Source organism: Typopeltis vanoorti, chromosome 8 (genome assembly GCF_054136105.1).
Source record: "Typopeltis vanoorti isolate ZY-2024b chromosome 8, IOZ_Tvanoo_1.0, whole genome shotgun sequence".
Lineage (NCBI taxonomy): Eukaryota > Metazoa > Arthropoda > Arachnida > Uropygi > Thelyphonidae > Typopeltis > Typopeltis vanoorti.
The window spans coordinates 117,209,460-117,224,565 of NC_143556.1; the positions used below are offsets into that span (position 1 = coordinate 117,209,460).

Genomic DNA, 15,106 nt, shown 5'->3' on the forward strand with positions numbered 1-15,106 from the left:
AACACTGATTGATTCAGCCAGTGAGGCATGTGGTGAGGTTGTCTGCAAAGATAGAAAAATCAGAACTCCATGGTGACACAGAAAGTTAAAGAGGCAGTGAAGGAAAAGAATAAAGCATATCAAAAGTTCCTGGCAAATAAGTCAGCTTGTGCTCTTAGAGAATACAGAGACAAATGTAAGCAAGCTAAACACTGTGTAAAACTAGCTACACAAAAGTCATGGGAGAACTTTGGCAAGAGCATAGAAAATAAATATCAAGAAGGTGGTAAGATATTCTGGAGGTTGTTGAAGAAACTTTGAAATAGAGGAAAGAGTGCTGTAAAAGGAGTTAGTGATGATAAAGGTGACATTAAAAGGGGTAGGGAAAGATATTCTTGAAGTATGGAGTAATTGCTTCGAAAAATTGCTAAATGAAACAAGCAGTGATAGCACAGTGGTAAAAAACACTCAACAGGCATACAGTCAGGAATATATATCCATACTTGAATTAGAAAAATCCATCAAAGTCTTGAAATGTGAAACTGCAGCAGGAGTAGATGATATTCAACCAGAAATGCTGACGTATGGTGGTATAAAAGTCTTACAGCGGCTGCACTGAATAGTTCAGAGGGATGAATTCCCGATGATTGGAGTAGAGCTCTCATAGTACCCATATATAAAAAAGGAAATAAAACTGAATGTGAGAATTACAGAGGCATTTCATTACTGAGTGTTCCTGGTAAGATATATGCAAGTATACTTGAGAAATGGTTGAGAAGGATTGTGGAAGAGAAGCTTGGTGAAGAACAAGCTGGATTCAGGCCAAATAGAGGCTGTCAGGATCAGATTTTCACTTTACGACAGATAGTTGAGAAAGCATGGGAACATAGAAAACTTAAACATAGACAAAGATCTATATTTAAGTTTTGTCGATCTGGAAAAGGCATATGACATGGTGCCAAGAGAGAAGCTATTCGATATGCTACATTATATGGTGTCAATGGGGCATTATATGAAGCAATACTTTGTCTTTATTTGAGTTGTAAGTCAGCAGTTAGAATTGAAGGAAGTATAGGAAGATAGTTTAATGTTAAATCTGGTGTGAGACAAGGATGTACATTATCTATATGGATCACATTATGAAGAAAAGTGGTATTAAACATGATATCAAAAATGGAGATGTTAATTTTAGCTTTTTGCTTTATGTAGACAATGTTATACTTCTAAATAAATCTGCTACAAGTCTGCAAGATTCCCTGACTAAATTGAATAACTATTGTAATATATATAGTATGAAAGTCAGCAATAAAAAGACAAAGACAATGAAAATAGGCAGAATCGCTGAAAATGTCAACTACGTTGTGAACGGAGAACCTGTGGAACAAGGAAAACATTTCAGCTACTTAGGCATGATTTTTAGTGAAGATGGTAAATTAAATATGGAAATAGACAACAGAATCAACAACGCTGGTATGGTTAGGAAGTCAATTGAATAAATTCATATGGAATAAGAGAGAAATTAGTCGGAACACTAAATTAGCTGTATACAAGACAGTGTTCAAACCATTTTAACTTATGGATCTGCGTTTGCAGAGCTAATCTCAGGTGGTATGGTCACTTAAATAGAATGGGCGAGGAAAGATTAGCAAAACAAGTGTTCTCTGCCAGGTTGGCCGGAAAACGACCTAGAGGAAGACCAAGATATAGGTGGATTGATACTGTACAAAGTGCCTTAGATGATAGAAATATAAGATCTGATAATGTTCTAGCCTTGAGAAATAACAGACTGATTTGGAGGAAAATTGTAGATAGGAAGTTAGTAATGATGTAAATTTTTCCTGTAGTACTATCATATCCTGTACACCCTGTGGGGGTACATGGCAGGAATTTGATGATAATGATGATGAACAAGCATATTTTATGCATTTCTAGAAGAGTTATGTAATTTTGGACTTTGCTGGAGACACACTGAACAGTTGGTAGGACTGGACACAGATAGAACTCCAAACATGTTACGCAGTGTTAAGGGACTTCAGCAACAAGAAAACCGAAAATTTGATTTCTGTACATTGTGTAGCTCATAAATTACAGATGTGTATGCTGAATTTGGTCTTTTTAAATTTTATGGAAGTTTTCCAAAAGGACATTATGAATTCCAAATTTTTCTAAATCTGTGTCTGTGAATATTTTATAATCAAATTTCTGATATGTTCTTTCTGGCAGGTTGTGCAGGATATTAATGATAGTACTTCATGAAAAAGTTAAACCATTACTAACTTCTGATCAACAATTTTCCTTCAGATTAATCTTTTTCCTGCCATCTTGACAAAGAACACAATTTTTTTTTTTTCTAATCTCTCTTATCCGCTGTTTTAAAAATTTTATGCTTCTATGTTCTCCATGTTCTGTCAAACAAAATACATTGGGTAATTTCATAACCAGCATGTGTGCATGTGTGTGTTAATTTCCTTACAATAACTTGGCAAAAAATTCGATTTCACTAAAACTGAATTCTCTTGAGTTCAAAGATAAGCCTTGGAAAATTATATCACTAACCAGGTTTTGGGTAAACTGAAATCGAATTAAATATGGAAATACATAATAGAGTAAACATAACTGGTATGTCTGAAACCCAGCTGAATAAATTAATATGGAATACTAAAAAAATTTGCCGAAAACCAAATCAGCAGTATTTAACTGCATTCAAATTTCCCTTATGGAATTTAGTCGGAAATAAAACAGTTAATTATGTCTAGAGAACACATCATGAAAATTCTGAGAAAAATTTTGAACATGAACAAACTATCAATGAATTAACATTTTCATATTAAAAATTAAAATGCTATTAAGGAGCTTGATATTGTTAGAATTCAAGAATGTATAAGAGGAGCTAATCAAGGTAATATGATCACTTGAATGGAATGTTAAAGAAAAGCAGGTATATGATGCAAGGATACATTGTTAAAAAATGCTCCAAAGAAGGTCAAGATCTAAATACAATGATGTGCTTAGTAATGCCTTGGAAGACAGAAATGTATAATCTGACAAAACTGGAGTCCTAACAATCAACAGAATAATTTGGAAGAAAACTAGTAATTATTATTAAATAAAAGATTTTTATAGCAAATATTTATTTATAGAATGTATGAATTAATAAAATAATAAATATAAATTATCAAATAGGTGGTCTATAAAAATATAAAGCAATGAATTGCTTTATATTTTTATTTCCTTTTTTAATTTGTTCAGTACCATATAAAAGAACAGTATTTTTCAAACAAATGATAATAAAAAGGGAATATGTGTAATAAAATTAATATCGTTATCAAAACTAGAGCATCCCAGCACAGTCAAAGTTGCAGTCGATTGGGGTGATTATTATTAAGAGAGACCTCCAGGGAGTCAGACTCATTGAGGGAGGTCACATATTACACACACAAGCTATCATACTTATTCTTGAATTCATTCACACTGCTTGCACTCCCAAGGATGCCCTCTCGTCCTTTCCCTACCCTCTATAAAATGAAATCCTGTATGACCCTTTCAGATGTTTGTAAGTCTCAATCATATCACCCCTCTTTCTCCTGTTTGCTAGTGTCTGCAGTCTACAAATTCTCAATCTATCTTCATAATCAATATTCCACAATCCTGATATTATTTTTAACGCTCTCCTTTGTACTCTCTCCAGTATATCAGAATCACAATGGAAACCAGAAGGACAGACCTGTGCACAATAGTCCAAATGAGGTATTATCAAAGCCTTGTAAAGAAGCAAAATAACATCCTTATCTTTACATGTGAACGTTCGTTTCAGCATTGCAATTATCTTTTGAGTTTTATTTGCAATCTTTACCAAATGGCCCCTAAACTTCAACTTCCTATCTATTAATACTCCAAGATCCCTAGCCTAATCCCACCAATATAATACAACATTGGATATCTAATCATGCTGAAGTGAACGACTTGACATTTACTGACATTGAACTGACACCCATTTTCCCATGCCCACAATTCCAACCTATTCAAATCATTCTGCAAAGACTACATATCAGCAGCATTCCTGATTACCCTACCTATCTTTGCATCATCAGCAAATAACTGTATGTCGCTTGTCAAATCCTTCCCAATATCATTAATGTACAGATTGAATAACAGTGGACCAAGCACTGATCCTTGTGGTACACCACTTGTTACCTTAAACCTTGCAGACTCAGATCCCCCATATACCACTTGTTGATATCTGTCAGTCAGCCATCCTCTTATCCATGCTAATATTGTATAACCCAAACCCATTTTTTTCCAATTTATGCAGTAGTCTGCCATGCTGTATTCTGTCAAAAGCCTTAGCAAAATCCAAAGGCATCATGGGGGTATCCATTCCCCTTGTCTAGTTCGATGGTAACATTGTTATAGAATGTGAACAAGTTGCTAAAACATGACCTTCCCTTAGTAAACCCATGTTGTTCATTGCAAAGTAGAGATTCACTGTCAACCCATTTCTGAATGCTAGCTCTATCCAATTTTTCCAAAATCTTCACCACCACCACTCCCGAGATACTAATTTGTCGATAGTTGGATACATCGGTCTTTGCACCACCCTTGTGCAAAGAAATTACCATATATTCCTTCCATTCCTGTGACATGTTCCCTGTTCTGAGCATCCTGGTCAAAGGAATGGCCATTTCAGCTGAACACTCTTTTAGCACACTTGCTGATATTGCTGGAATATCAGCAAGTGTCCCTATTGCTGAATTCTTATTCAGTTTGTGCAACAGCTCTGATACCTCGGCCTCACATACCTGCGTTTCTTCATCTAGTGAAGAGGTAACAGTGAGCTCGATGTTACGTTCACCAGGTTGATGGCTTTTAATGAAACGGGTACTCATTAACTGAACAACTTCTTCTACATCAGTAACTCTTACGCCATCTGAATTTAAAAGAGTTATTCTTTCATATTCATTCTTTCTTTTACTTGCAGCATATCGATAGTATTCTTGTGGGTTCTCTTTAGCACGCAGAGCCAGTTTCTTTTCATAATCAGACTTTGCTTTCCGTACAACAGTTGCAACTATTCTAGCCTGCTGCTTATAACGTTCATAATGGATGTCATCCTTATGCAAATAATATTCCTTCCACATCCTCCTTTTCTTACGAATCTCTTGCTTAATAAGATTACACATCCATTTGTCTCCTACTCTATTTATTCTTTGAACTCTCAGGACACATTCTGATATCGCATCATTTAAGTATTGTTTAAATGCTTCCCATGCACTGTCGATATTCTTTCCATCCAGCAACTGATCCCATTCTACTGAACTCAGTATACTCCTTAGTTGGTCATAATTTCCTGCTTTGTAGTTCAGCATGTAACCTTTTCTGAATAGAACATTCATAAACTTAGTCACTTCCCAAGTGAGTACCGCTGATCACTGTCATCAACTGGAGGTATAATAGTTACATCTTTAACTGAAACGCCCTCTGACACTATAATCAAATCTAACACTCTTTGACCTCGAGTTTCTTCTGTCACATGCTGCTTGAGGAAGTTGTCCCGTAACAGCTCAATAAATGCGTTTTCATTCTTCTCATGAGATTCTACTGCTACCCAATCAATATTTGGATAATTCAAGTCTCCCATTATGATTACTCTTTTTGTGCTCACCTTTTCTATTTGGTGATGCATTTCTTCATCACCAGCAACTGATCCACCAGGTCTGTAACAACACCTCACTGTGTAATTTGTCTTGTTAGATTCCACCTCACACCAGATGGCTTCAAACTCACTGCCACAGGTAATATTGTTAGTAGTATTATTACATTCATAGGTCTCAACTCTAACTGGATTTAAGTCATCCAATTGGATATGTTTTTCACTCTGATGGATAGGAAGCCAATGGTATGTTTCATCGTTACAGTTAATCATCACTCACATACTTAAACATACATTGGTGTTATAATAACACTTAATGACATATTTAATTTTGCACTTCCACATATTTGTTGGCCTTCTACAAATGAAGATTTCTTATTTTTTAGGAAAAAGAGCTTGAAGATAAACTCCAGAATTTGGCAACAGATATTGCACCATTGTATAAAAAAATAGCACCAGATTCCTTTAATAATCAGGTATGCATGAAATAGCCCATGTGCTATTCATTTTGTTTTACATACTTTTTTTTGTTTCATAAGTACAAAATTCTTTTGATACATAAATATTATTATTGTATTGGCATCACCTGGAGGGCAAACATTGATCACAGACATCCCCATCAATGCTATTCATACAATACCTGTTATACCTTATTTTGAATGCATTCACCTACTGAGGTTTCACAACAAACTCAGGTAATTCATTTCACTCATTCTCCTTCCAAAGTGAAGAATCTTTTCCTGATGCTCTTGCTAAACACAGTTTTCTTCTATACCTCTTCTAGTAAAATATTAAATAATTCATTAATCCGTAAATCTTTTTATTATCATATATTTTTAACATATACCCCTTCTTCTTTCTGCCTATCGAACAACTTTTTGCAATGCATAACTTTGGGGTGTGTGTGTGGGGGGGGTTATTCCACAAATTACTCACCACTTTGGTTGCTTATCTCTTTTTATCTCATAAGGTGTCCAAATACTTTGGACACCTTATGTGTCATACACATTACTGATCTTACCACATGCAAACATTCAGGAGTAATTTTATTAATCTGGTAATAAAATGTGGAATGTGCTGCATGTTTTGTACTGTACTCAATGTCAAGATGCCACATTCAACTAAACTGACAGACTTCCAATATGGGATGGTAATTGGATGTCACATACAGACAAAAAGATAGTGGTCTTTCTGTCTGTGGCATTGCTATCCATCTCAGTATACCAAAATCCATCAATTTTTATGTCGTTCGTAGATGGAAAGTTAATGATGCTACCACAGCAGGAAAAAGCACTCACTGACCGAGATCGATGTCTCGGAATGGTCGAGCATCCTGCACATCAACAGTAGCAGCAGACCTCGCACTCAACCTGGAAAATTCTGCAGGGACATATGACTGCAAAGAGTTGCATGCCTTAAGTTACCATGGCAGAACTACTGCGAACAAGCCCCGCATCACCCCTTCAATGCCAAATGATGTTTGGACTAGTGTTTTTTACACCATTCCTGGACCATAGATGATTGGAAAATGGTTCTGTTGAACAACAAATCATGCTTCCAAATGTTTCACTCTGATTGATGGTCATGTTGGATCTGGAGATTATCCGGGTAACAGTTTCAGCAGGACTGCATTATTGCAACTGTCGAGTTTGGTATTGGTATGGGTGGGTGTTTCAGCTGGATGGGGCTTGTCCGTTGGTATATGAGCCTAAAACCATGGCATCTGATGGCTGCCTGGACATCCTGGATAACTTCATGCTTCTGATGCTGTGAAAGTACTTTGGCAGTGATCCTTGCATGTTTTAGCACAACAAAGCTTCATGCCATCTGCACTGTGTGTTCAAGAGTGGTTACCACAAAACAGCATTGAAGTGTTGGACTGAACTGCCTCAGAATCCAGACCTCAACCCCATCAAACATATTTGGAATGAATTAGGATGTTGAATTCATTTCAGACCACAGTGGCCATGATCATCATGAGCAATGGGGATAGCTTTGCGCAAGGAATGGAAGAATATTCCTGTTCTGATATCAGAAACTGGTTGATAACGTGTCCAGAAGGGGGTTGCTGTCATTCAGGCCAAAGGTTGTCCCACTCGATACTAGAAATCTAATTGAAATGTTGTTGTTGTTTTTTACCACAACTAAGTGTCGAAGTACTTTTGTCAACACAATGCATGTGTGTGTGAGTGTATATACAGTCATACACATGCATACATATATATATGATATAATTGATTCACTCGGCTGAGAGACATATTTTTGAAACAGATTTAATGACTATAAGCCAAGAAATAAAAAATATAAACTGTTTTAATTTAAATAAACTGCACGACTAGTTTCGTCTTCTTAGAATACTTTTTCAGGTGCAGAGCATGAAGGAACTACCAGCAAACATTGCAAGAGAGAAAATCTATACATTAATGCAGGGGTCTGAAGGCTGCATGCGGCCCAAACGTGCATTTTTGGTGGCCCATAAAAGGTTGACCATACTTACATGGCAAGTGGCCCGTATGCTGAACTATTTAAATAATGTATTTTATAATATGAATAATAAATTAAAAATAATTTGATACCGATACTTCGTGATATCGCCCTGCAACTTGGCTCGAGTGAACTGTGTCAGTCATCATGAGTGGGAATAACAAAGGCGACTTCACAACCAAGTTTTTGCCCACTTTTGCAGTCGCGTTCCCTGGTCCGTCATATATTTGTTAAAAATAATTTCAAAAATGGGTTCAAGAAAACACAAATTTCAGATGAAGGAAGAAGGTTTAATGATGAATGGAATAGCAAGTACTTCTTTATTGAAAATGGGGGAGTAAGCCCCTTTGTCTTATTTGTCATAAAATTGCTGTTATGATAGAATATAATATCAGACTTTATTACGAGAATGAACATGAAAGCCAATACAAGGGTTTGAACTGTGAACTTGGAAAAAATCATTAATAAATTAGAAGCTTCTTTGATTGCTCAGCAAAACGTATTCAAGATACAAAATATTCATAATGAATCAGTTGAGTATAGGGACATTACAGACCTATCTGATAAAAAAATGTATTATGTCTCTTGCATTTATGGTAGATATTACAATGTATCTTAATGAACTTAATTTGAACCTGCAGAGCCAAGGTAAATTATTAGCAGTGCTCTTTTCTGACATAAAAGCTTTTGAAGGCACACTATACCTGTTGAAGACACATATGATTGAAGAAAATCTACATCATTATATACGTTGCAAATCTGCATCTACATCACTTTGATGTAGTTGGATGACAAACACAAAAGGAAACTTTTGTTGGTATCATAGAAGATTTACAAACGAAATTTTCAACAAGATTTGTGGATTTTCATAAAAATAGCATTGAAATGCGATTATTTTTGAACCCTTTTAATGTCGTCATTGATGATGTACCAAATCAACTACAGATGGAAGTTTTGGAATTACAACACAATGAAACATTAAAGAACGCATTTTCGTTAGAAAATATCCAAAAATTTTATCAGTGCTTACCAAAAAAATTTAAAGGATTAACTACTATCGCAAAGAAGATGATAGTCTCAATTCGAAGCAATATATTTGCGAACAAGCATTTTCTGTCATGAGTTTTAAAAAAAATAAATTTTCTTCTCGACTGACTAATGAAAATTTGCATGCTTCGATTCGCAAATGTATGTGCTTCGAAATAAAGTATAGATAATCTGGCTAAGGGACAACAATCACAAAAGTCACATTAAGCAGGGAGACACACATACTGTGATGCATAAACTCTATTACTTTGTTTTAATGTGATAATAATTTTCATTGAGTTTCATTTTCATGCTTGTTTCATATCTCGTATTTTAAATATTTCTGTGTTTTTTTTTAAGATTGATGTAATAAAAATTGATAACTTAAGTATTTTTCTCACTCACTATTTTCTCTTAATTAAACAGCCCGATTATTAAAAATAAAAGGTGAATGTGGCCTGTAAATGTTGCCAACCCCTGCATTAATATATTAACATTTGAAGCTGTTCTGCATATCTCTTCATTGTTGGGTGTGTGCACGCATTCAAGTTCTTGTGAATGTCAAAGTTGGATAGCAGTGCAATGACAGTCTGAGAGATAAAAAATAGAAACATTGTTTTAATTGAAATAAACGGCACAACTAGTTTCGTCTTCTTAGAAGACTTTTTCGAGTGCATAGCATGAGGGAACTACCAAAAAACATTGCAAGTGAAAAAAATCTATACAATGAGATGTACTGGATGGAGGACAGTTTCTTTAGATTCTACATGTTGAATATGATTTGAACTGTATTGATGCGAACACAGATTGATAAGAAAATAACTATTTATTAACTTAAAAGCTAGTATTTTGCTGATATTATATCCAGCATCTTCAGAGCACACAAAGTTTGTTACAAATGCGAGACAACCACAATCCTTTGTGGTTGTCTCGCATTTGTAACAAACAGTGGCGCTAGTATAAGTAATTGTAGTGTGCAACACAAGACTAAAGTCCTAAGAAGGCACCATCTAAGTTAAAAAAAAAAAAAAAAAAAAAAGTACTCAAAAGTTTTGAAAATTAAAATCATCATCATCATCATCATCAAATTCCTGCCATGTACCCTCAAGGGGTGTGCAGGATATGATAGTACTACATGAAAAAAATTACATTATTATTAATTTCCTATCTACAATTTTCTTCCAAATCAGTCTGTTACTTGTCAAGACTCCAACATTATCAGATCTTATATTTCTATCATCTAAATCACTTTGTACCGTATCAATCCACTTATATCTTGGTCTTCCTCTGGGTCGTTTTGCTGCCAACCTGGCAGAGAACACTTATTTTGCTAATCTTTCTTCGCCCATTCTGTTTAAGTGACCATACCACCTGAGATTAGCTCTGCTAACGCATTCCTGGATGCTGACAATGTTAAGTATTTTCCTAACATCCTCATTTTTAATATGATATTGCCATTGATGCCATCTGTTCACACCTATAATCTTTCTCAGGACTCTTATATCTGTGGTCTCTAGTCTTTGGTCAAGTGTTTTACTTCTGACCCAGCTCTCAGATCCATAACTTAAAACTGGTTTGAACACTGTCTTCTATACAGCTAATTTAGTGTTCCGACTAATTTCTCTCTTATTCCATATGAATTTATTCAGTTGACTTCCCACCATACCAGCTTTGCTGATTCTGTTGTCTATTTCTATATTTAATTTACCATCTTCACTAAAAATCGTGCCTAAATAGCTGAAATGTTTTACTTGTTCCACAGGTTCTCCATTCACAACACAGTTGACATTTTCAATGATTCTGCCTATTTTCATTGTCTTTGTCTTTTTATTGCTGATCTTCATACCATAACTATTACAACAGCTATTCAATTTAATCAGAGAATCTTGCAGACTTGTAGCAGATTTATTTAGAAGTATAACATCATCCGCATAAAGCAAAGAGCTGACATTAACATCTCCAATTTTGATATCATGTTTAATACCACTTTCCTTCATAATGCGATCCATATAGATAATGAATAACAGAGGGGATAATGTACATCCTTGTCTCACACCAGATTTAACATTAAACCATCTTCCTATACTTCCTTCAATTCTAACTGCTGACTTACAACTCAAATAAAGACTAAGTATTGCTTGATATAATGCCCCATTGACACCAGATAACTGCAGCGTATTGAATAGCTTCTCTCTTGGCACCTTGTCATATGCCTTTTCCAGATCGACAAAACTTAAATACAGATCTTTGTTATATTCCCAATCTTTCTCGACTATTTGTCGTAAAGTGAAGATCTGATCCTGACAGCCTCTATTTGGCCTGAATCCAGCTTGTTCTTCACCAAGCTTTTCTTCCACAATTCTTCTCAACCGTTTCTCAAGTATACTTGCACAGATCTTGCCAGGAACACTCAGTAGGGAAATACCTCTGTAATTCTCACATGCAGTTTTATTTCCCTTTTTATATTTGGGTACTATCAGAGCTCTACTCCAATCATCGGGAATTCGTCCCTCTGTCCAGGCTTTCTGAACTATGCAGTGCAGCCACTGTAAGACTCTTATACCACCATACTTCAGCATTTCTGGTCGAATATCATCTACTCCTGCTGCCTTTCCACATTTCAAGCCTTTGATGGCTTTTTCTACTTCAAGTATGGATATGTATTCCTGACTGCATGCCTGGTCAGTGTTTTTTACCACTGTGCTGTCATCACTGCTTGTTTCATTTAGCAGTTTTTCAAAGTAATTACTCCATACTTCAAGGATATCTTTTTCTCCCGTTTTCATGTCACCTTTATCATCTCTAATTCCTTTTATAGCACTCTTTCCTCCATTATTAAGCTTCTTCAACAACCTCCAGAATATTTTGCCACCTTCTTGATATTTATTTTTTATATTCTTGCCAAAGTCCTCCCATGACTTTTGTTTAGCTAGTTTTACACAGTGTTTAGCATTCTTGCATTTGTCTCTATATTCTCTAAGAGCACAGGCTGACTTATTTGACAGGAACTTTTGGTATGCTTTCTTCTTTTCATTCACTGCCTCTTTAACTTCCTGTGTCCACCAGGGAGTTCTGATTTATTTATCCTTACAGACAACCTCACCACATCCTCTCTGGCAGAATCAATCAGTGTTTTCTTCAGAGTTTGCCACTGAATCTCCAATGTTTGATTCCTGTTCTCAAACTCTTTCATTTTTTCTTCAATAATCTTTGTGTATTTTAGTCTACAGTTCACATCTGAGAGCTGCTCAACTTTTATTCGCTTTAAAACTTTCTTACATGTTATTCTTTTCAATATGAAATTCAATTTTATCCTGCTCAAGACTAAATAGTGATCACTTCCAATTTCAAATCCTCTGTACACTCTGGTGTCCTGCACCAAGGAGAAAACATCACTATCAACAATAACATATTCAATAAGACTTTTCTTATTCCTAGTCTCTTCTCTCCATGTGAATTTGTGCACATTTTTATGTTGGAACATGGTGTTAGTAATAACCAGTCCATGTCCAGGTGACTGTCTCCCAAATCTTTGGTAGATTTATACAACCATACTGGTTAAGGTTTGGAGTATGTTTTATGGCTTCTGTTGATTCCAGGAACAACCTCTCTGACTTGTAGAAGCTTCTGTGCAGTATTTTTGTTTTTTTCCAATTGATCCTATGTGCCAGGGTATCCACACAGACATGGTCTGCCATAGCGAAAGTGCCGGATATATTTTTTGTATTCACTGAGGTGGATGTCCACAGGTCTTCCTGTCTGTCCATAGTAGGCGTTTATCACATCCAGGGCACTTCATAGACTCCTGGATGTGATAAAGGAGTGAATCTGTCCTTAGGTGAATGGATGAGCGTTACCAATTTCACATAGGGTTTAAATACGGTGCACAGTTGGTGTTTGTTAAGCACCCTAGATATCTTTTCAGATGTGCCTTTAATGTATGGGATGGTAATAGTTTTATTGTAGTCTTCTGTAGTAGATAGTGGGTGGATTTCTGGGTAGCATTTAGTATTTTATCTATCTTATGGGGATTATAGCCATTGATTAGGAAGGTGTGATGCAGGTGAGAAAGTTTAACATAGTGAGAGCAGTGTCATTGGAACAGATTGCTCTAGCTCTATGGGTTAGTCTTTTTAAGATACCATATTGTTGAAAAGGGTGATGGTGTGATTGTTTGTGTAAATGTGTGGGTTTTTTATAAACTGAAAATGATAAGGAACCTTCTGGAAGACATGTGATCTGTGTGTCCAGGAAGGGCAGGCAGTCATTGGCTTCTAGTTCCATTGTAAAATGGATTTTAGGGTGCTGGCTATTACCCTAAAAACATACCCTGAAATCCACTTTACAATGGAACTATATGCTGTTTTAAGGATACTTGTGACATAAGATTGAATGATATATTCACATAAACGTTTGTTCAAGGAAAGCGTGGAGGCCTTGCTTTTTTATCAATCATTTCTCTACTTCAAAATATTCCGTTTCATACTTAATGATATAACATCACGTGGCGTGTTCTATTTTTAACGATCTATTGTTAGTATTCTAGCTTTTTTTTTTATTTTAACTATTCTTGTAATACCACTGAAGATGGTCTGCTATTTCCAGACTGAAATATTTGGTTAAATAAATATCTTTCTTGTGTTTACGTGAATATATCATTCAATGAAACTATAAGCCAATGACTGCCTGCCCTTCCTGGACACACTGATCACACGTCTTCCAGAAGGTTCCTTATCATTTTCGGTTTATAGAAAACCCACACATTTACACAAACAATCACACCATCACCCTTCTCAACAATATGGGTATCTTAAAAACACTAACCCATAGAGCTAGAGAAATCTGTTCCAATGACATTGCTCTCACTGCTGAACTTTCTCACCTGGGTCACACCTTCCTAACCAATGGCTATAATCCCCATAAGATAAATAAAATACCAAATGCTACCCAGAAATCCACCCCCCCCCACTATCTACCACAGAAGATTACAACAAAACTATCACCATCCCATACATTAAAGGTACATCTGAAAAGATATCTAGTGTGCTTGACAAACACCAACTGCGCACTATATTTAAACCTTATGTGAAATTGGCAATTCTCATCTGTTCACCTAAGGACAGATTCACTCCTTTGTCACATCCAGGAGTCTATGAAGTGCCCTGTTCATGTCATCAAGCCTACTACAGACAGACAGGAAGAACTGTGGACATCTGCCTCAGTGAACACAAAATATATCCAGCACTTTCGCTATGGCAAGTCGGGTCTGGCAGACCATGTCTGTGTGAATACCCCGGCACACAGGATCAATTAGAAAAAAACAAAAGTACTGCACGGAAGCTTCTCAAGTCAGAGAGGTTGTTCCTTTCCTAGAATCGGCAGAAGCCTTAAAACATACTCCAAACCTTAACAAGTATGGCTACATAAATCTACCAAAGATTTGGGAGACAATCATCCTAAGACCAAATTAATATTTTTTTTTTTTTTTTTTAACTTAGATGGCACCTTATTAGGACTTGAGTCTTGTGTTGCACACGACAATTACTTATACTAGCCCCACTGTTACAAAGGATGATGGTTGTCTCGCATTTGTAACAAACTTTGTGTGCTCTGAAGATGCTGGATATAATACCAGCGAAATACTAGCTTTTAAGTTAATAAATAGTTATTTTCTTATGAATCTGTGTTTGCATCAATACCGTTAAAATCATATTCAACATGTGCGACAAACACATAAGCCTTTCCACGCGGTTAGATTCTACAATTCTTCTTTTTAGTTCATCATAGCATCGAAAGATATTTTCCAATTTGTCCCATATGAATGATAGATTTTTTGTTGTTAGCATCAGCAGAATTCAGATTGTGTTTCAACAGAGCACTTGCTGGTTCTGACATGAGAAATTAAAAATCTCTATTTGCAGGATCCCGCTCACGCCAATAGATACCTCCATGCACAGTCTCATCACC

At 35.9% G+C, this 15,106-nt stretch overlaps 1 protein-coding gene across 4 annotated transcripts in view; it reads left to right on the forward strand.

Moving 5' to 3' along the window:
- Positions 1–15,106, forward strand: part of LOC150104303 (uncharacterized) — a 397,984-nt gene that overhangs the window by 241,584 nt on the left and 141,294 nt on the right. For 3 of the 4 annotated variants that reach the window (XM_090396286.1, XM_090396285.1, XM_090396288.1), the window contains one exon: positions 6,016–6,105. The exons of the other annotated variant lie outside the window; for it this stretch is intronic. In XM_090396286.1, the coding sequence (XP_090252412.1) occupies positions 6,016–6,105 (90 nt within the window). The remainder of the gene's footprint in view (positions 1–6,015; positions 6,106–15,106) is intronic. 4 annotated transcript variants of the gene reach the window in all.